At 62.0% G+C, this 21,561-nt stretch overlaps 1 protein-coding gene across 16 annotated transcripts in view; it reads left to right on the top strand.

Moving 5' to 3' along the window:
- Crocc2 (ciliary rootlet coiled-coil, rootletin family member 2) overlaps positions 1–21,333 on the top strand; it is a 47,379-nt gene extending 26,046 nt beyond the window's left edge. For 10 of the 16 annotated variants that reach the window (XM_013508071.1, XM_013508078.1, XM_013508075.1 and 7 more), the window contains 12 exons: positions 1,083–1,196; positions 3,061–3,204; positions 6,473–6,690; positions 7,215–7,365; positions 7,646–7,813; positions 8,346–8,703; positions 8,859–9,052; positions 9,729–9,849; positions 10,292–10,425; positions 17,847–17,951; positions 18,487–18,690; positions 19,421–21,333. In XM_013508071.1, coding sequence (XP_013363525.1) covers positions 1,083–1,196; positions 3,061–3,204; positions 6,473–6,690; positions 7,215–7,365; positions 7,646–7,813; positions 8,346–8,703; positions 8,859–9,052; positions 9,729–9,849; positions 10,292–10,425; positions 17,847–17,951; positions 18,487–18,690; positions 19,421–19,510 — 2,001 coding nt within the window. In that variant the 3' untranslated portion in view covers positions 19,511–21,333. Of the gene's footprint in view, positions 1–1,082; positions 1,197–3,060; positions 3,205–6,472; positions 6,691–7,214; positions 7,366–7,645; positions 7,814–8,345; positions 8,704–8,858; positions 9,053–9,728; positions 9,924–10,291; positions 10,426–13,958; positions 14,654–17,846; positions 17,952–18,486; positions 18,691–19,420 lie in introns of those variants that run through there. The other 6 variants (XM_013508066.1, XM_013508070.1, XM_013508068.1 and 3 more) reach the window with 6 other exon arrangements.
- The last annotated feature ends 228 nt before the right edge of the window (positions 21,334–21,561 follow it).

Raw genomic sequence — 21,561 nt, 5'->3', positions numbered from 1 at the left:
GCTAGGCAGCTGCTGAGCTCTGGGGCCCAGGGTCTTGACTGGCAGCCACTCGACAGCATGGTCAGCACACTGACTGGCCGCGCGGGGCTGTTGTCTCTGATCATGCAGCTGGTCTCTCCAGCACAGGCTCCACCCTAAGTCACCCTACTGACCCGAGCCCAATGTGCTTCCGGGCCACCACCAGTAACAGGCTCTCCTCACTTGGGAAGCTCCAGAGGTGAGAACCCCTGCCAGCACAGAGACCAGACAAGTCTTTCTCAGTGCCCTGGGAAAACTGCTTGCAGTAGAAATACACTGCCCATCTCACCTTAGGGAGGGGTTGCGGCCTGATACATCCATTACAGGTGGAAGACGCACACCTGACTCGGGGATCCCCCACCCCCGTGTAGCATGGCACACTGTCGTGCCTGCCGTTCCCTGGAGATGGTGCGGCCAGAGCCCAGCAACATGAGAGGACTGGGCCCCTCAGCCTGGGAAACAATCAAAGGCTGAACTGGAAGTGCGGTTTCACTCACACAGCACTCGTGATCACTGCATCCCAGAGGGCCTCGCCACTGTGTCAAGCTTTGAGATGCTTCCCCACCTACTCCCACCAAGATGGCTGCACAAATCTGCATTTGTGGGCCGCCTGTTGATGCACGCTTGTAACGCATGACTGTTACAAGCGGTGTCGAAAACAGCGAGGATGCGTTGGAGCCCGGCTAGGCCTGCAGAGGTGCCTGGGATGGGCACTGCCAAATCCGTCCACCTACGGTGCCCTTGCAAGGGAAGCGCTGTGCCTGGGAGCCGGGGGTGACACCCCCCTCTGGCGCACTGGTTTCCCCTTCTTCTCTCCCAGGGAGATGGGTGTTTTGAGGGCCTAAGGCCTCTGGTGTTTCCTTCCTGGTCACTGTGGAGGGTGCGCCTGGAGGAACTGGGGTCATGAACCTGGGCCTGGCAGAGAAAGGGCAGGACTCTGGGCAACGTGGCCCAGGGCAGCTGTGAAGGGACTGCCAAGCAGCGTCCAGGATGTAGGACGTGGGACAGGGGCGAGCACTGGGGTTCCAGCTCCCCAGTGCCTTCATAAGCCCTGTGTTGTCCAGGCCCTGTGTGTGAAGGACACAGAGAAGAGCCAGCTGCTGGAGGAGCTCTCCAGGGCCATGCAGGAGCTGCGGCGGGCACAGCAGGGGGCCCAGGGCCAGCAGGCCCATGCCGAGGTGAGCCCTGCCCTGCCAGGTGCATGCTCCCAGCCCTGTGCCTTCCCGAGCCTCAATTTCCCCCCAGGCCTCCAGGTCCCCTGGGAGGAGGCTCTGTCTCAAGGGCAGGAGAGTCCAGAGCAGGCTGAGTCCCTGCCCTGGGAGCTGCTGGGACCAGACCCGCAGGCCTGCTCACCCAGCCACGGGCCCCAGCCTGTTGCCTCTACACTTGTAGCAGAGCACAGCCAGGGCCCGGGGCCCTGGGACTCACAATCCAAGGAGGTAACACTGACCCCAAGAGAAACCCTTGGCCCGCTGGGAGGTAGCTCTTCTGTCTGTAGGGAAAGCCACTCAGTCACCCCAGCATGGAGAAGAGCCCCTTGTGGGTGCCCAGGGTGCTGCACAATGAGAAAGGCACAGGGCACAGGGGTTGGGGGTATCCAGCCCCTCCCAGTGACTTGCCAGGCAAGAGCCAGGCCCCCCGCCTGCCCCCAGGTCGCGCTGGCTCCCAGCCTCAGCCCCACATGGCCCTGCCTGGCGCCTGGACAGCCTCTCCCTGGGGACACTGGCCCTGGCCGGGGCTGGGCTCTGTCCCCATCCTACGCAGGCAGGGAACCAGGAAGGCCTCCCAGGGCCCTGGGAGGGACGCCTCCTTGGAGCCAGCATGGCTTCCCGGGCCCCCTGGACTGGGGCTGGGCTGCCCGCCCACAGGCTCCCCGGAGAGCTCGTTAGGGTTCTTTTGCCACCTCAGCTCAAAAAGTGGAAATTAGAACCCGCTGAGAGGAGAAGGTGGGAAACGGGCCAGGGAACACCAGGGGTGATGAGGAAGCTGGCCACCAGCAGCTCGGGGGCCTCCTGGCCTGCATCAGTGCCGTGGGCGGTTCTCTGCTGGTGGTGTGGACAGAGGCAGGACCTGCCGTCCACAGTGACACTTGTGAGTCACCGGGGGGAGGGACCAGGGAGCCCCTGCAGAGTCCCTGCTGGTGGCTGTGGTGCAGAGGGGGCAGTGCGGGGTCCCCCACGCCCCCAGCAGCACCGTGCAGCTCTAGAGGAGATCTGTGCCCCACCAGACCCACAGTGCTCCACCCAGACCCACAGGCACCGTGGCCCTCTGGGGCAAGAACCAGGTCCAGACTGGGGGCCAGGTGTGGGGTCCCCACAGGAGGCCAGGCCCCAGCTCAGCAGTGTCCACTGACAGCCCTTCCAGGGGCTGAGTGGGGCCTGTCAGGTAGAGAAGCCCAACCCTCCAGGGGCCCAAGGCCGGCGGCTCCTAGCAAGGAGAGTGGGGCGTGGGAGGCAACAGGAGCAGATGTGGGCCCCACTGAGTCCCCACAGGCCACACCTAGTGCTGGGAAGAGCACAACCAGGATACTGGAGCAGTCACAGCTGGAGGGGCCCAGATGTCCTCTGACCTTACCTGCCTATATGACAGCTCAGGACACGGGGGGCCCAGTGGCGACATCTACCTGGGGGCCCTGGCTTACCTCACCCCACACTGGTAGGCCAGGCCCCTAGCCGAGGAACAGAGGTACCCTGTCTAGGAGGGGTGCACCCCACTCCCACACTGACCACAGGGATGCTACAGGACCTAGGGGCTCCTCGATGTACCATGTACCCATCAAAGTTTCAGGGTCATCAAGGGCAGGGCCATTCATGTGCCAAAGGGCCGTCCCTGTCCCTTCCCCACTCAGCTGAGCAGCTGGCTAGGGGGTTCAGACAGGAAAAGGGTTGGCGCTTGATCCCACACCCCCACCACCACAGCTTGGGGACCCACAGGAGAAGCCCTGAGTGGGAGCCTAAGGGACAGGAGCCCCAACCCCTTCTCAGGGAGCCTCCACCTGCCTCTGCCCTGTGGCCATGGCCTGAGGGGTTGCCGCCACCCTAGGCCACCATCAGCACCCTGACCGAGGAACTGAGGACCCTGCAGGCCCAGTTTGAGGGCGCCATCTCCACCCATCAGCGAGAGGCCGCAGCTCTGAGAGAGGGCCTCCGGGAGATGGAGGCACAGCGGAGTGACCTACGGAGAGAGGTAGGTCGGGGCCAGGGTGCTGAGAAGAGGGTGCTGGAGAAGCAGCAGGGCCAGATGAGGAGGAAGTAGGGTGGGGTCATGTCCCTGTGTGAAGTTCACTCGCACAACCCTCCCAGAGCTGGCCCACTGGCACCTGGCTCCAGCCATGGGCAACGGAGGGAGACAGAGGTCTCCTTTTCAGGCCTAAAAGGTGAATTCAGGAGGAAGTGGGCTGAGTGGGCATGGCTTAGACAGGGCGGTGCTGTGGACTGCTTGTGTCGGTGCGGGTGCCGGGCACAGAGGACACTCGGGCTCTTGGTGGGACATTGGGGGCCGGTCACCAGCCAACCTCTCCCCATGCAGTCAAAGCAGCAGGAGTGGGGGACACTCACTCCTGGCACAGTGGCTGCAGCTGCTCTCCAGGCCTGTGAGAGAGGCTGCACCCTCAGGGAGGGGAGACCTGGTGTCACCCACAAACGTCACCGGTTCCCATTAGGGTGCCGAGTAGGGTAGGGCTTGGAGGCCTGGTCAGACAGGCTGGAGGAGAGGTGGAATGAGTGGGGTTTCCAGGCAGCTGTAGGCCCAGCAGAGCCCTGGTGCTGACACAGAGGGCTGGGAGCCACATGCGGTGCCGGGAAGAGTCCTGGGCAGGGCAGCAGGGCCCGTGAGGGCGGGCCGTGGGCGGAAGGTGTTTCTGAGGGGCTCGGCAGGATGGAGGGGCCTGTGGGAAGCCAGGGCAGGAGGGCCTGAGGATTCAGGCCGTAGGAAGGGTCACTGGGCCCCTCGGGGACAAGGTGGGCTGTGTGCCAAGGCCTGAAGCACAGGCTGAGTGGGGTGCAGCCCTCCAGGCGCAGCCCGCAGCCCGCAGCCTGCAGAGCGGGAGAGGAAGCGAGCGTGATTTAACATGACGGCTGTTTACCTTGGCCCCAGAGAGAAAGGGCTCCTTCCAGCAGATTGCAAAGGCAGGCTGGCCATGGCCACGTGCGGGAGAAAGTGAGATTTCAAAACTGCGGGCAGCAGGAGGGGACAGAGGCATGGGCCTCACGGCAGGGCCAGGGCTCCACAGACCAGGCCCCAGCTGGGCATGGGGCCCCCAGGAGGGGGTAGGGTGACGGGAGGCTGAAGAGGAGAGGGACCTGGGGGACAAAGCGCAGAGCGAGGCAGGCAGAGGAGCCTGCCCATGGGGGCCAGGCTGGTCCGGTGTTGCCATGAAAACCACACTTTTTTTTTTTATAGTCTTTCAACTGGAGGAAACTCCAGGCTCCTGCAGCCCCACCTGAGGTGCACATTGTGTATGCATGAGTGCATGCATACACAACCTGTCATGGACCCCATTCACACGTGTGCATACTCATGGAAACCACACCCACCTGCGTACAGGCACAGTCGTAGCTGCCCACTGGATGCCTCACGTGCACACACCATGAATTCACAGATGTAGACACAGGTAGAACCATGAAACACACGTGCACAAATATAAACAGCAGATAGGCATATGTACACACACATGCATGCCCATTGTGTGTGTGAGGGCACCCATGACACACATATGCACACTCTTATACTTGCACACATGACCCAAACAACAGCCTTTCCTGCGTACATGTGCACATGCGTGCACACAGGCTGGCCCAGCAACCTTCCCTGTCTCATTGCTGCCCTCCCCCCGTGGAGCACTGGAGCTGCCTCCCTGCGGGAGATTTCAAAAGAGGCTGTTTATACAATTTCTAGTAAAGAAATAATTATTATAATCACATTAAGCGATCTGGCTGTAAAATCCCTGTAAAGGGAAGCATGCTCTCCTGGGGCTGGGGTGGGGCGCCGTCCAGGGCTGGGGGCCTCCCCAGTTGTTTCGCTTGTTTTCATCTCCTCTGCTCTGGGAAATGGAAAGAGCTGCTTTCGTGATGGATCGGCCCTTGCGCTGGTCCTTGACCTTCTGGGTGGATTTCTGCTGAGCTTGCGGAAAATGCTCGGCACGGTTGTGGCTCCCACATGCAGGGGCGGGGGTGGGGCGGGGAAGGCCTGGGCCCTTCCCAAAACAGAACAACAATAACAGCGGCCGACTCAGAGCCAGGCCGGCCAGGGGCCTGGACAGCGTCCCACGCAAACAGCAGCAAAGAGGGGTCTGCTTTTGGTGAGCAGCAGCCTGACGTCGGTCCCCATTCCCTGCAGGCTCCGCCACCTCCCAGGGTACGTGACAGCCAGGCCAGGGCTGCCCCTGCCAGGCCTGAGCCCACCGGGCTGGCCTCCCTGGCCCTCCACGTGGGCCCTGTGGAGCCCAGCGCAGGAAGTCCCTCTGTCCCGGGACAGGGACCAAGAATGGGCACACCCAGGGGTGAGCCTGGCAGGGGTGAGGACTCACTGTGGCCTCCTGCCCTCCTTGGGGCAGCTCTCAGGGGACCAGAGCAGCCCAGGGCCAGGAGGGGTGGGGCAGTTCCCTGTGTGGACACAGGGCACACCTGCCCACTGTGGGCCCGCTGCCCTGGTCTGGAAGTTCCTTGCGCTGCACGCTGAGCCTCACAGAGGTCTCCAGGGATGTGGGCAGTGTCCTGCAGCTGGGTGGCCTGACACAAGTAGAGGATTCCAAGGCTCAGGTGCCTGACTGCATCCCATAGATGGGAACAAGAACTGGGCGTGGTTTCACATGCCTATAGTCCCAGCACTTGAGATGCTGAGGCAGGAGGATCACTGAGAGTTCAAGGCCAACCTGGACTACACCCTGAGTTCAAGTCAGCCTGAACTGCATAGTGAGACCCTGTCTCAAAAACAAACAAAAATAAATATGATGGGTACGGGAGAAACGAGGCCAGGGCACTCAGCCCACAGCGCGCAGGACCAGTGCCAAGCCTGCAGAGACAGGTGGTGGCCACAGGGGAGATGCGGGCACCAGGTCGGCTGGCAGAAGGGCCACCAGGTAGTGGCAGGTGGGGAAAATACTGATGTGTGGGCACAGCTGTGCCTCACAGGCCCTGCTGACCAGTGGCAGTGTTCCAGAGCCCCAGGGGGACACGAGCAAGACCAGGCTGGGGGACGAGGGGGTCTGCCGGCTCTGGGGCCAGCTGTCTGCTGCAGCTTCCTGAGCCGCTGCATGGCCTGCATAGCAGCAGGGACAGCTACAGCTCTGGGGCAGATGAGGCTGGTAACCAGCTCTCTCCTCCAAGGTGGGGCCTGAGGCTGGGTGGGACACAGGTTCCTTCTAGGCCAGAATCTCAGCCACATGCCACCCAGGGCTACCCACACACCCTGCCCAAGCCGTCCTAGCCCTTACTCACTATGCTCCCCACCCCAGGCCAAGAGGCTACAGGCCCAGCTGCTCGAGGCCCAGGAAGCGCTGGCCGGGCTGCGCCGGGAGCTTCAGGGCAGCGAGGAGAGCCGTGAGAGGCTGCGCAGGGAGGCCCTGGAAGCCCGCCAGGCGCTGAGTGCCGAGGCCTGTGAGAAGGACACACTGCAACACTCCAACACCGAGCTGCAGGCTGCCCTCCACAGAGCCAGGCAGGACAAAGCCAGGTATGGCAGCGTGGCAGCACGGAGGCCCTGGCCTGGCAAGCGAGACACCGGACAGGAGAGTTTGGGAAGCTGGCAGGGAAAGATGTGGGGAGAGGCAGCCATGCATGCCAGCCTGCCCAGGGGCCTGGGACTCGGAAGACAATCCCTGCCCTCAAGGAGCCCTTGTCAGTGGCCAGATGGCCACAAGGGGGAGGCTGGGACAGGCTGGGGAGCTGGGGCCTGGCCAGGGCTCCAGGAAGGCCTTACGGGCCACACAGCAGGCTGATGCTGGACACAGGGTCTCTGGGTGGATAAAAGGCAAGAGAGGTGAGGCAGGTGGGCTAAGAGGGCGGAAGAGGTAGGCAGTGGGCAGGAAGGGCCCTCCTGGCCACAGGGACTCAGATACAAGCGTCCCGGAGAGGACAGGGGGCCCTACAGAGGCCAGCCCGAGCCCGGTCCCACTGGGGAGGTTGGACCTGCTGGATGGCTGCGAGGGTCTCAGGCAAGTGTGGCCTGGGAGCCCTGCAGCTGTGGCACCTGTTCAGTTTAAAGCGGGCCAAGGAAGAACAGGAGCAGAAGTTGCGAGCCCTGGATGAGGTGCGGGTGGCAGCCCAGGAGGAGGCCAGCAAGCTCCAGGCCAGGCTTCAAGCACGGGCGCAGGCGCAGGGGGAGGCCTGCCGGGAGCACCACAGCCAGGTGAGGGCCAGGAACATCCCCAGACCGAGTGACACCCAGGAGCATGCTGGGGACAGGCGTCTACTGCTGCCCTTGGCGTGGCTGCGCTGGTGAGCTCAGGTGGTACAGTACCTCGGTCCAGGTCACCGCTCCACCCAGCCTTCCTGCCCCAGGGGGGCACCAGGGGTGTGGGCAGTGGCTGGGGTTCATCCCAGGGTCCCAGCCCAGCCCAGGCCCAACTCAGCCCAGACCACAAGGAGGCTGAGGTGGGCAGCTCCTGCCACAGCACCCCACACTCCAGGTGAGGACACTGGAGGCTGAGAATCACAGGCAGAGGAGAGAGGTGCACGCACTGCAGGCCCAGTGCTCACGGGAGGCCCAGCGGTGGCAGCAGAGCCAGCAAGAGATACTTCAGCTGCAGAGGCAGGTGGCAGAGACTGAGGCTGCCCACAAGAGTGCCCAGAAAGAGGTAGGGCACATGTCTGCTCCCCCAGGAGGAGATGAGGGGCTGTGAAGGGGCAGCCAGGCCCAGTGGGTCCTCAGCTCCGGCAGGAGGCAGGTGGTGATGCCATGCAGGGAGCCCAGGGCCCTCACTCTGGACCCCACAGGTACCTGTGGGTCTGTCCACATCCCGGTCCACAGTGACTACATGTGGCCAGGCTAGGACCCAGCTACAGCTATAAGCACTGCCGTAGAAAAAGGTAAACCCTGCCCTAAGTGGTGCCACAGCCCACGTGGGGAGAGGCACTCTCACCGACCCTGCATCAGCACACACATAGCCCTAATTCACACACAGCCACCACGCCCACAGCAGCGTCAGCACTGCCCAGCTCCTGAGGCCTGACCACCCCTGCCAAACCCAGGCTGGGAGGCAGATATGGAGACCCTTCCAGCTGTAAATTGTGGGGTAGGGGGTGAGTTTTCCAAGGGCAGAGGGGCCTGGGTGCCTGGCTGCACCTTGCCATCTGCCCAGGTGTCCAGAGCCTGTGTCCTTCTCACAGGTCTTGGGGCTACAGCGGAAGCTGGCAGAGGCCGAAGCCACAGGCGAGGCCCGGGCAGGGCAGCTGGAGAGGCTGCTCTCTGAGAGCCGAGAAGCCGAGCACACCCTGCAGGCCGAGCTCCGCGGTGTCACCAGGAGACTGCAGCGGGCCAGCAGCCAGGCCAACAGCCTCCAGGGCCGCCTGGACACCACCTGTGGCCGGATGCACAGCCTGGAGCAGGACCTGGCCAGGGCCAAGGCTGCTGAGCGGCATGCAGAGGCCCAGCTAGGCCGGCTGTGCTCCGTGCTGCGCCGAGGCCTGGGACTCCAGGGTGAGAGCCCAGCAGTCTCCCCGCAGCCACCTGGCTTCCCAGAGAGAGGTCAGCTGTGTCCCTGACCCGGGCCCCCAGCCCAGCGCAGGCCTCACCTGCACAGGGAGGACCAGCCCTCCCCAGAGCCTTCAGCAGTGTGGAGAAGAGGGAGGGCACCCTCGTGTCTATCACCACATCTCTGCCCACACTCCCTCCGCTGTCAGTTCCCTCAGGCTTCGACAGCACCCAGGTCTGCCCAGAGCAGCAGGGTGGCAGCCCCGCTGCCTGGCCCCATTCACCACTGCGGTGGCCATCACCTGCACCTGGAGACCATGACCCAGAAGTCATGGACGTGGCTGCTGTGCAGGAAGCCTTGGGGGACTTTGTGCAGAAGCTTCGGGATGCCCAGCGGGAGAGGGTGAGGCCAGCCCAGATCCTCCCCACCTGCACGGGCTCACGCCCTGGGCATGGGACATGGTGGTGAGAGCAGCCCCTCTCTCAGACCAGTGTCCCTCTGTCTGTCCACCCCCAAGCCTGCTGAGACCCTGGTGGGTCCTGTGGGGCAGTGTCCAGACTGCCCTTGGTCCATGGTGACAAACTCCAGCATCCCCACCACCCCTCCCACCAATGGCTTTGCACAGCAGTTGGCCACCCTGGCCCGTACAGCACACCATGCCAGGACCCTCTGCATCCCATGCCACACCAGCTCTTCCCAGAGGCTGGGACACCAGCCAGGTCACTCAGACCCTGCTCAGGGGCACAGTCCCAGCAGCTGCTCCCTCGATCTAGCCCCAGGACCTCCCCGAGCCACAAGGCCGACCCCTCCCAGTGGGCACGGCGACAGGGGCTCCAGGGAGAGGAGCAGTCCCGGGCTCCACCTGCTGCTCCCTGCCCGCTCCAGCCATCTGCTGGGGCCACCTCCCTGCCCCAGCCTGCAGGCTGTGCTCCTGCTGCCCCCAGGCTGGACTCTCTGGCCTCTCTACCCTCTGCACCTGCGCAGGCCCAGAGGTTGTCTCAGCCACCGCCACAGTGGGTGCCTCGCAGCCCCAGGGCTATCTTCCCCCTGCACCCACTGACCCCAGTGCTTCTGCCAGGACGCCTGCCGGGTCCAGGTGGCCAGCCTCAGCACCCGGCTGAGCGTGGCAGAGAACGAGTGTGCCCAGGCCCAGGGTCGTGTGCAGCAGCTGCAGAGGGCACTGGTGGAGGCGGAGGAAGGTGAACTCCCATGCTGTGAAGGCAACCAGTCCCATCTGCCTCCCACAAGTGTGGGATCTGAGGACAACTCTGGGGTGGGTGGGGACAACATCCTGACCAGTTCTGGGGCTGGCCGGCACCCCCACTCCTAGCACTGCTGGGCACAGAACCCCTGCCCAGTGCCAGCCTTCCCCCAAGCATGCCCGCTACATGGTTCTATTCTCCCAAGTGGCCACATATTTGCCCCCTTTTGGGACCCCACCTTTGCCACCTCCCCAGAGAGGCCCCTGCTTGCTGTCCCTCACTAAAAGGGTTGGCATCAGTCAGGACTCAGGAGAAGGAAGGGTGGTGGAGAGAGAGGGCAGGAGGCTGGAGGCAGACAGAGCTGGGCCCTGCCAACTGCCACCCTCAGACTGTGGAGACTCAGCAGCTACCTGTGACCCCTGCCTTGCCCTCCTCCCAGGCCGGCGCCAAGCAGAGGGGGCCCTGGACAGTGCCCAGGCATCACGGGTCCTGCAGAAGGAGGCGCTCCTGAGGCTGGAGATGGAGCACCTGGCCAGCACGCGGGTAGCAGCCCAGGACAGACGGCGGCGGCAGGTAGGGACCTGGAGGGGCACAGGGAAGGGGAACAGATGCGGTAAGGCTCGGTGGGCAAGGGGCTTCCCTGCTGGCACAGTTGCAGGCTGTGCTGGGGCAGGTGGCTGGAGGCTGTCAGAGCACGAGGCCATCTCTGCTGGCAGGCTGTGAGGCGGTCCCAGCCCCAGCTTCACAGGTTGGGGAAACTGAGGTCTCAGGCTTAGGAGCACAGCCAGGTGGAAGCAGATAGGAAGAGAGCAAGAGAAAGAGAGAAAGGGAGAGAGAAAGAAAGAGAAAGGAAGAAACAGGAGAGGGGGAGAAGGCAAAAAGGAAGCAGGGAGAGGGCAAGGGGCAAGGAAGGAGGAAGGAGGGAGGAGGGAGGGAGGGAAAAAAAGAAAAGAGGGGCTTTGTGGGTTCTTTTCTTGTCAGTGCCCTTTGCAAAGTGGACCCCGAGTCCCGCTTGTCTGAAATTCAGAAATGTCACCTAGGTGCTGATGTGGCACTGCCCCTCTGCGGCTCTCTCTCCACCCCAGAACCACTTTCTCCTGCCCTCTCCAAATCCTTTGCCCTGGATTTCCAGCCTTCCAGTCTGACCCCCAGCCCTGTGCCCCAGGCCTGTCTTGTATTTCTCCTTCCCCCCACATCTCCCAGGTTTGAGAGGACTCAGGCTTTATCCCGCTCAGCTACTCTGATTGTCAGCTGCGTCTAATCTGCTTTCTCCACATCCCTGTTGTACCCAAGTGTTTCTCTCAGACTGTCCGCAGACCCCAAGAACACCAGTTCCTGTCTCTACGGCAGGAATTGAACTTGCCAGACAGGTGCTGTAACCACTGAGCCGTACGCCCAGCCCCAGTGCCCGTTTCTGTTCACAACTCTTCATTAGAGATTCTCAGATTGCCTCCTCTGACGGCCACATCTTCTGAGGTCTCTGAAGCAGGGCGTTCTGACCCCGGCCACAGGTGGGGTGGGAGGCACCGTCTGGACTTGGCTGGTCCTGCCCCCTATTCCAAGGAAAGACGAGCAAGGGTCCTTGTCCTGCACCAGTGTCACAGGCTTTTGGGTCTCAGCGCCAGAGACCTGCCAGGCCCTGAGGGGTAGAGCTGCCCACCCACCCGAGCCCCCATCCCAAGGGTACCGTGGTCCCAAGGTGCCCCCCGCAGGTGCAAGGGCTGCTCTACAGTATGTGCTGCCAGAGCGAGCCTGGGGCTGCTCTAGACAGCCTCTGCTCCATGTAGAATTGACTTGTGTGCTTAGTGGTGTGTCTGAACTCCCCCTTATTCTGTCACTTCTTTCTTGGAGTTCTGGCAAATGCATTTGTCCTCTTTGAGGCCACTTGGTTCCATCTGCTCCGAGGGACCCCCAGAGCCCCTGGTCTGCAGCTCTGAGGAGGGTCTCCCAGTCTTTGCAACTTGCTGGCCCAGTCGTGGCAGGTTCAGACGCGGCCACACCGCTGTCTTCCCAAGACCCCGCCTCTGACGACAAGCCCAGGCCAGAGCGCAAGGCCGTGTTTCCGGGCAGCTGAGGCTGGGGATGTGGCCACACTGCAGCCAGGCCAGCCGCTGGCAGGCAGGTCTGGTCCCTGGGCACCCCATGCCCCCTGGACCCCTTGACTGCCTCTGACGGCCCAGGCTGATCCAGAGCAAGCTCTGGCCTCCACACAACTTCTTTCACCCTCGCGGTCTGCTTGCTTCCCCCATTTCACATCAGCCAGTGTGCTTGTCAAGAGAAAGTTAATTAAAAACATATTTTTCTAATTAAATGGTAGGCTGTGCTGTGCGAACAGTGCAACTCTTGTTTAGAGCTAGTCCCTCCCTGTTGCCAGGGCGACCTGGGACCCAGCAGAGCAACAGTGCACAGCCAGCGCACAGGGACACGCGCCCAGTGCAGCCGGGCGCACGCAGCTGGCAGGCCTCCGCGCAGGGCAGGCCTGGCGCCCACCCAGCATTGCCCCACACGCCCTCCGCACCCCCAAGAGGCCGCCCATGTGACCAGGGACTGGCGCCCGGTCATGGCCCCAGCAGCTCAGAGGGGCCTTGTGTCCTGGACTCCTGCCAGCCCCTCTGCGCCCTGCACCCCACGTGCCACGTCCAGCCACGTGGGCTCTGCCATTCCCGCTGCCAGCCTGTCACTCATCCAGCTTCCAGAGGCAAAGTGTGAGGGGGTGTCGCCCAGTTCGGGGACACTCGGACCCTGGGCCTGCACTGGGGACTCAGCTGGCGTCAGCTCCTCCTGTTTTGCTGAGAATATTTACTTCCCATAATTCCTTCATGTGCCATAGTTTTCAGATTTCCCAGTGTCAGAATATTTCATGTTGTGAAATGAATCTGTAAGCCTGCTTCTTTGCCTGTCACCTGGGTAGTCCCAGGGCTGCAGGGGACAGTCCCAGGACTCTCAAGATGAACTGAACTGTGCTGTAAACTCTGCAGAGCTCCTGCCATCCTAAGTAACACACTTTGGCTCTCTCTGGGAGCCCTTCTCTGCCGTCTCCTCCCATCTCTTCCGGGTCAGGTCTCGTCTTTGGAGAGCAAGTTGCCATCTTGCATGTCCAAGTGCACTGGCATGGACGTCCACACCCTGCTTCGCCCTGTCGACAGGAGCGCGGTCTACCAGCGCCCTTGTTCGTGCCCGTCCCCCGTCGCTGTCCCCGCGTCTGCCCTCAACCTGGCAGCGTTTTGTGCCCCTTCCTCTGGCGCGCTCACAGGCTCATGTCCCTTCTCTTGTTTTTGTCTAGTTTATTCATTTCAGCTTCTATTTCTGTAACTTTCTCTTTTTGCTCTTCTCTAATTTCTTAACAGAACAAGAGAATTTTTCATGTTGAGCCTTCTCTTTCGGTCCTAAAAACGATTAATGTCACCGAGTTTCCCCTTGCTGTGGTTTGATGTGCACCATAGGTTTCGATGTGAAGTCTTCCCCTTCTCACCAAGTTCTAGGAGGTTCTGTTCTCACCTCTTCCCTAATCCAAGGGTAACCAAGGAGAACGTCACGCTGCCTCTCTGTGCTCCTGCCCGGCACTGGGGACCGTTTCCTTCTGGGTGGCCTTACTGGGTGGCTCTCGTCTCTGCACTGGGCCTCTCAGCTGGCTGCCTGCTGCCCACTGTTTTGGTTTGGTTTTGTCTATTTGTCTGTGGTGTATTTAGAGGGAAGCTGGTCAGGCTGATTGCAGTGCTCGGGGAAGAATAGATGTTAGCGATCTGGCAGGAAAATTTAAGAAAGAGCAGTACAGCTGTATACAGCATGGCATAAACAGAGGAGTGGACAGCAGGGTCCAGACGTGGCCTGTCTGTCGTAGCCTGGTTCCAAACTCTGGGCTCCCACTGGGTAAACTGAGGCTTTACCCCTGCTTCTGAGGGCTTCCTGGAGCCAGTTCTGCCCTGTGCAATCCGGGCAGGACCAGGCCTCCGCCCACGCGGAGCCCAGGATCTGTGTGCCAGTGCGTGATGGGACTGGCCCGTGTCACTAGTGGACACAAAGGCATCACACTGAGGACCTGGACTCCCAGGGCTTAGGGATCGGGTTCAGGGCACGGGTGGCCTGCTCTGTCCTTCCTCATGCAGCCAAGGGACGGTGAAGGAGACCTCTGTCCACCACTGTGCTTGAGGCCGGCTCAGTCTTCGCCCAGCGCAGGGTCCATGGGAGATTTTTCCTCATTTCCACGGCCCCCCGGGACGTCTTGGGTCTCCAGCTCTCCCGCTGTCCTCCCATCTTTCTCAGTCCCCAGAGGAGCCCTCAGAGACTGCACCACACCCTTGGTGCACACAGGGAAACCAAGCCCAGAATGCTCTGCCCCAAGCCCTGCTCCTCCCAGCAGGAGCCCGGCGGCCCGAGGCACGGGCAGTCAGTTTGGGGCAGGGCTGGGGCTCCATCCTTCCTGTGGCCGCTGAAGCCCCCAGACCAGAGCAGACCGAGGCTCGGCCTTGCCCACCTGCCTCCTGCTCAGGGTGAGGACTCAGAGCCAAAGGACACGCGCAGCGCCACCCACTCAGTGAAGCCAGTGGTGCCCCGCAGGGCGAGCCACTCAGTTATGATGGTTAATTTGAATTCCATAAATTCTAGTCATTACAGAGAAGCGTGATGCTTCATGTAATTGGTTTGGGGCCTCTTAAAACTACCATGAAATATTTAAGCCATATTGGAAGGAAACATCTGCTTTTCTACTGGAAAATGTATAGCAATAGAAAACTGTAATTTTCAAACTTGCATGGAAGAGTGAAACATGGAAATCTTAGGGCCCCCTTTCTCTTGTTGCAAGTAATAATGCGTCAGGTATCTCACAGTGTCTTGGGAGCCCACCCAGGCCCCCATCATCCCTGCCTGTGCTGGAGGCCCTGTCACTCCAGCCCCCCTCAGTGGTGACAGTTGGGCAGGTAGCCAGGGAGGTGCTGAGAGGCCAGTGCTGCCGGGTCAGGCTTCTGCTGCCCACGAGGGCCCCAGGTCTCTGCATGCCACCTCCCCACCCCACCCCACCCCAGCCCACTGACCCCCCCAGCTCCTGTCCCCAACACCCGCGGCCCACTGCAGAGGTCACTGCTGTCTTCCTGGTCCTCTGGGGCTGTGTCCTCTGTGCCTTGGGAATTGCATACCCTCCGGCCTCTGGGCCGCAGCTCCTCTTGCTCCTCTACCCTCCCTGTGGGTCCCTCTGAGCAGCCGTTCCTCCCAGCCAGCAGTGCCTGAGCCTCAGGACTGAGCTCATACCCACACCTGCTCCTGCCTGCCCGCCTCTGTAGATGGCCCCAGACCTGTCCAGTTCCTGAGCCATGGGGGCCAGCGGTGTCCAAGCTGCCTATAGGGTAGGGAGGGACACCAGAGGCAGGGAGAACGCAGGTAGAGAGGAGAGGGGTCCAGCCTGAGCCTTACCGACTCTGTGAGCCTGGAGAGCCATGTGGGGTCTTCACTCCAAGGGCCGCAGGGCCTGAGGGCTAAGAGTAGGGATGGTATGTGTCATGCATCTCCTAAGATGGCTCTGGAGACCCTGTGGCCCACCCACTGCCCACACCAGGCCTCCCAATAGGCCTCCTGTCGCTGTGGCCCAGCTCTGGCTTCCTGGAGGTCCACACACCTCATGTCACATTAAGGGCACAAGCCAGCTTTCGGTTTATTTTTACTGAGTTGCATTCCCAGCCTTTTCTATTTTTAATTTTGAGGCAGGATCTCGTTAAGCTGCCCAGGCTAGGCTCAAACTTCCGATCCTCCTGCCTCAGCCTCCCAGAGTACAGGAATGACAGATGTGTGCCACCATGCCCAGCTGTGCAGATCAGCTCCTCAGCCCAGCAGCCCTGTCCTTGACTGCATTCTTGCTGTTCACCTCCCAGCAGCCCCCCCATCTGGACACAGAGGCCCTGCGTCCCCCAACACCTCCAGGCAGCCTGTTTCTCCTCCTGTAGGAACAACTGGGCACATTGCCCCAGGCCTCGAGGAGATGGGGGAGCCAGGGCCTAGAGGTGAGGGCGGGCAGGCAGGTAGGGGAGCCACACCCCGCCCAAGCGGCAGTGAGGCCGCACACAGGGCCAGAGGCCTGGGCAGATGCCGGAGACCTGTGAGGACCTGACCCGCCCAGCGTCCAGGTCCCAGCTGGCAGCGGGGAAACTGAGGCTAGAAGGCATCCGAGGAATCCCAGGGCTGGTTTCTTGCCCCACCATGAGCACCCCTATGATGGGGGTCCCCTGGGGATGCGCAGTGTAAGGGAGAGGAGTGCTTCCTACAGGCCTTGCCCCTGCAGACACCACGGCCTCACCCCACCCCTCTGGGGAGCCACAGGGTCCCGGCCAGCCCCCCAGTCTGTGTCCTTCTGGGATGTGACCCCCTCAAGGTGCTTGGGCCACTGGGCTCTGAGACCTCACAGACTCCCCGCCCCCATGGGACATGGCCCCAGCCTAGGACAGGGACTCCAGAGGGCAGCACACAGCCAGGACACAGGGGGCAGGCAGGAAGGATGTGAGGCTGGACCTGGCAGCCAGCACCTGACTGCTGGGGCCCCATCTCTCTGCAAAGCAGGGGAGGTGGTGCCATGCAGGGGGTGTGAAGGGAGCAGGGGCCAAGAGCAGGGGACCCTCCCATGGCCTCCCTGCTATCACGACCCTTCCCGCCCAGGGATGGAGGCCAGCTGACCAGGACAGTCACAAAAGCTACTAGCTAGCTGTCCCCTAGGGGCCATCTGCCTTCCCACAAAAGAGGAGCAGCCAGGGGGCCCCAAGACCAGATCCTGCCGCTATCCTGAGGGGCAGGCCCACCCCAGCCGTGGATCTGGGGAGCAGTGCCCTGCGGGGGCGGGTGGGCTGTGTGTCCACCCCAGCTTCAGTGTCACTGCCCGGGCAGCAGAGCCAGCTGTGGGCACTGCGCCCAACCCAGGTCCCTGGGGCCCGTGGGGGAGGGCGGGAACAGCTAATGAGTTCCAGGAGGTCAGCTGTGCGGGGCCCACAGCCCATAAACCCTTTATTGGTGTCTCAGGAGGGGAAACCCGGATGTGGCCATTTATTTATTTTGGATTTCACTTTTCTCTTCTCTTTATAACATGCGCTTCCAGGAGTATAACTGGATTTTTAAAGAAACAGGCTCCTTTTCCAGTGGAAGGGAACTCTTTGTTTTTCTGGTCTGGGAGGAAGCAGTCCTGAATTTTGTAAAACTTGGGCCACTGACCGCATAACTTTGCTGGTGCAAACCCACCACATCCCATGGCCCAGGCACCCAGGTGGGGGCACAGGTCCCCCAGCCCTGAGGAAGACTTCCAGCCCGCTGCCCTTGCCTAGTGAATATTCCTGGACGCAGCAGGCGGAAGGCAGGGCGGACACCGCACAGCAGTGAACGGGACTTGGTGCCAGGCCTGGCTTGGTGCCTGCCCTGGCCTGGCGAACTTGTCAGACGGCACAGCAGGATGCCTGGGCTTCCTGGGCTGCAGGCAGGGCTCCTCTTAGGGTCATCTGTGCACAAGCGAGAGAGTCGGGGATCCGATGGAGTCCTCCCCAGGGTGTGGCACAGGGCCACGGAGCCCATGGCTTGCACTTGGGAAGCAGCTGCCTCCCGGTCTTGAGCCCACAGCTCATGGCTGAGAAGGACACTGCCAGAACGGCTTCAGCCCCGAAGAGGAGGGCACTGCCACAGGCTCCCTGGGGTTGGGTTGGCACATGCACCAGGGCTGGGCGTGTGTGCACTCAATGGGGGGCACTGCTGCAGGTGAGGGTGCTGCAGAAGGCTGAGGCTTCCTGCACCACCCACCCAGAGAGAGAAGGTCCGTTCAAGGGTCCCCATGGGCCCCCCCTACTCTCCTGAGCTCCATTCTGGCTGCAGACTGGGAACCCTAGCAGGCAGCGCTCTGGCCAGCCCTGCCAACTCCAGGGGCTCAAAGCCCTTCCCAGGGGAACAGAGCTCCCCAAGAGCAGGCTGGCCGGACCGCAGGCCCCTGCCAGAAGCCCACTACAGCCCACCACAAGTCCTGCCCTGCTCTGCAGATGGAGCAGGAGGTGCTGGCAGCTGAGAAGGGGCGGTTGGGCCAGTCCCTGAGCAGCCTACACCAGGAGTGGGACAGAGCCCTGCAGCAGAACCAGGGACTGCAGGTGAGCCGGCTGGGACACAGCACTCTTCCAGCCTTGGAGAGGAGCTGGGTGGGCTCGGGCAGGTGGGAGTCCCATGTAACACGTGGGAAGGCTGCAGGAATGGAACCAGAGCATCAATGGGGTCCACCTGGTCACATCTGAGTTGTCTCCAGGGGGCCCTGCCCTCCTGAGACACTGCAGTCTCCACGGCTGTGTGAGGCCTGTAGGGGCCCCCATGAGCCAGGCCTGGCTTTGCAGAAGGGGGACAGGCAAGCCTGTGGGGCACACAGACCGTGAGGGTTCCCAGGCCAGGGCTGAAACCACGTGTGGTACTCAGAGGCTTTAGTCTCCCCTTCTATCACCAGACCCATCCAGATAAGAACCTGGGGAAGGGGACAGGCAAGTGTTTCCTTCAGGACTCGGAGGACCCCAGCAGGGCCAGTGGGAAAGTGGGTGCTCCTGAAGAGCCTCCCGAGGTCATGCCTTGGGTCTGGCTGCCAGCTCTGATGCAGGCTGTGTGCCCAGTGCATGCTGAGCCTATCTCTGCTGCCTGTAGCAGGCCAGGCCAGGGACCCAGCAAGGTCCAGCAGGGCCAGGAAGGGAACAGCACCTGAGGACAGAGAGGACCCCTGGGAGGCCCCCCACCGCAGAAGGCAGCGAGGGGCCCATGTGCTTGCTGCAGGCCCAGCTGCAGGCCATGCGCGCCCTGGCATCCCAAGAGCAGACCAACCAGCGTCAGATGAAGGGGCTGGAGAAGCAGGTACAGCAGGGCCCAGGCAGGGGAGGGAGGCCAGGCACCCCGCGAGGTGGCCACACCCTGAGCACCTGTCCTGCTGCCCCTCAGGGCTGTGTCTGCCCCACACTGGGAGGGAGGTGGGCATGGCTTTCAGGGCAGCTCACCCCGACTCCAGCACCGACCGTGTCTGTAGAGTGGGGTGGCCGGAAGATGGTTGTGAGAGGGGCAGGGGCTGGGCGTGCACAGCAGAGCCTCAGGGCCGCTCCTGTCCTCAGTCACACAGATGGGCACGGGGAGCGGGTGAGGGTGCACTCAGGGCCTTGGGCCCATGTGGGAGTGCACGGCACCATACACACACACATGCACAGCATGCCTGCCGGGCCACACCATGGGGCTCGGAGCTGCAGAACCTCAGAGCCCTGTGCTCAGAACCCTGCTTTACAGACAAGGAAATTGGAGCCACAGATGCCCAGGGTCAGCCCCGTCACCGTCCCTGAACCATCAGCCATGTTTACTTCCCTGTCACTGTGTTTCACAGTCTGCATAGAGGGGCTGTCCACCGTGGGTGGGCAGTGGCCTCTGCCCAGGATGTCCTGGGTGGCATTAGTGATGAGGACCCTGCACCCCCTCTGGCTGCTACTCCGCCATGCATGCCTCCTTCCGGCCCTCCAGGCACACAGCCCTCCACAGCCTATGCTGGGGCCCTGGCCACATGCCCACCACCCCACCTAACCAGGCTCCTGGCCATCCCCAGGTGGCCAGCCTGAAGGAGCAGCTGGACCGGGAAGTGCAGCCGCAACACCGACGTGCCCACCCCCGCCAGGCCTCCCGGGCCAGGCAGTGAACCCCGCCGGCTTGGCTGCCTGCAGCCCTGAGCAGGTGGGCCCGGGCTCCTCAGGCAGGGGTCCCAGGCTGGGAAAGCTCCATGGTGCTGCAGAGGGGTCAAAGGCAGGAGAGGGCACAGGCACCAACCACCCGTCTCCTGGGGCATTCTGGTCCTACAGACTGCAAAGGCCCTGCATGGGGTCTGTGTCACTGGCTGGGCCCGCCAGGCTGCTGGGCACTCCTCTCCAACACCTGCCATGGGGAGTGGGCTGTGGGCACCCCCTCAGCCCGCCCCTGGCCTGGTGCTGCATTCTGCTTCAAACGTGCCATTCTCGCCAGGCCCCGGTGGCCGGGCCCTGCCAGGCCAGCTTCCTTGGCCACAGGCTGCATTCCCAGCCTCGCTCTGTAAACACCGGGAAGCACGTGGGAAACATTTCCACCAACCGGAGCCAAAAACACAATGTCCCACAAGGCCAGCCGCCACAGTCCCCGTCCAGAGGCTGCGGAACCTCCCGCGTCCAGGAACTGCCGCCTGTCACCGTGGCAGGTGGCTGGAAATGACTCAGATTCGAGTCCTCGTGACTCACCGGCCACAAGCGGCACTGGAGTGTGAAATCTGAAGTTGTTCCAGAGGCTCCCTCGCTCCTGGCCTGGAGACACTGGGAAATTCCCACGGGAATCTGGCCCCTGCTACCACAGCGGCTATGGCTTCCACTGGGGCCTGCCGTGGCCACGCGCTGGCATTTCCCCAGGTTCCCTGCAGAGCTGTGCAGCGGGATGCGTCTTCCTCTGTATCCGCTCTCGTGTTGAAAGCAACACCTTCCCAGGACCAGGCTTCAGGAAAAGCCCCTGTGTGAGCCCAGGCCTGGGCTGCCCTGGCTGGGAGCACTGCCCCGTGCTGGGCACCGTGAGCTGCGCCTGTGCTGTCAGAGGTTGTCCTGCCTGGTCAGCCCTCAGACCTACTTGAATGGAGTTGCCCTATAATAAATCCCCAAATCCAGTGCTGGGCTGGTGGGCAGAGAGGTCTCACGGTCTGTCAGTGCTGCCCATCGATCAATGGCAGGGTAAGAAGGATCTGAAGTGCAGCACAGCTCCAAGGAGAAGCTCCAAGCACAGGAGTCTGTGGTGGCAGGGCATTCTGAGGCTGTGTGCCCACCCTCAGTGGCCAAGTACGGACAGCAGTAAGCCATCAGAAGAGAGCTTGGCTGCCCCAGGGCTTGCAGGGCGGGGCATTGGGCAGATGTTTTCCCCCACCTGGAGGACAGCAGTACCGTCTGGGAAGTGAGGCCAGGGAGCTAAGTGAGCAAGGAGGGAGAAGGGGCTGGATGCCTGCCATGTGCCCCACCGTGACCTGCTCCCAGGCCTCTGTAGAAATCATGGCACAGCTCTGAGGGGCCTTGCAGTGAGACTCCTCTCACCAGCAAGGGCAGCCTCTCTGGTGTCTGGGGCTAGGATGGGCCCAGGCCTGGTGCCTGCAGAAGACAGGCCCCCAGTGCCTCATGGACACTGGATTTCCACACAGGTTTGTGCCTAGGCCCCATGTATGGCCCTCAGGTGGCCTTGGGGGCCTCCGTGGCTCCGAGCCAAGTCTTCAGAGGCTGCCCGCCCCCCAGATGTAGTCCATGCTCAATGTCTGCATCCTTACACAGCTCAGGACTGGCACTGCAAAATAAATAAATAAATAAATCACAGCGAACCAGAACATAAAGAAGCTCATAACCACCCCGACCCTGAGGTGGACCCCAAGCAGCCTGTCCCCTTCCCTTTGTCTGCTGTGCACGTACGTGGGACGGTTGAGGTCACAGCTTGTGCACTACTTGGAACACTACTTTTTAAAAACAATTTTTACTTGATGGAATGTCATTAGGGTTTCCTCCGTGTCATTAAATTTGCCTCTGAAGGATGACTCTATCGGCAGAGGGAGCTCCGGGGACTGGAAGGGAAGAAAGAACAAATGGAACTGTCCCTGCAGGGGGACCTAGGAACCTGTGGCACCTGGGGCCGCGTTGGCCCCTGTGCATCTCCTCCAGGGGCAGAGGGGACTAACCCAATGCTGGGGGGGGGATGGAG

The sequence above is a fragment of the Chinchilla lanigera genome, unplaced genomic scaffold (genome assembly GCF_000276665.1).
Source record: "Chinchilla lanigera isolate Chin_1 unplaced genomic scaffold, ChiLan1.0 scaffold00141, whole genome shotgun sequence".
NCBI classification, from domain to species: domain Eukaryota; kingdom Metazoa; phylum Chordata; class Mammalia; order Rodentia; family Chinchillidae; genus Chinchilla; species Chinchilla lanigera.
Note: the sequence above shows the minus strand (reverse complement) of the source record. Positions and strands in the feature narration are given on the sequence as shown.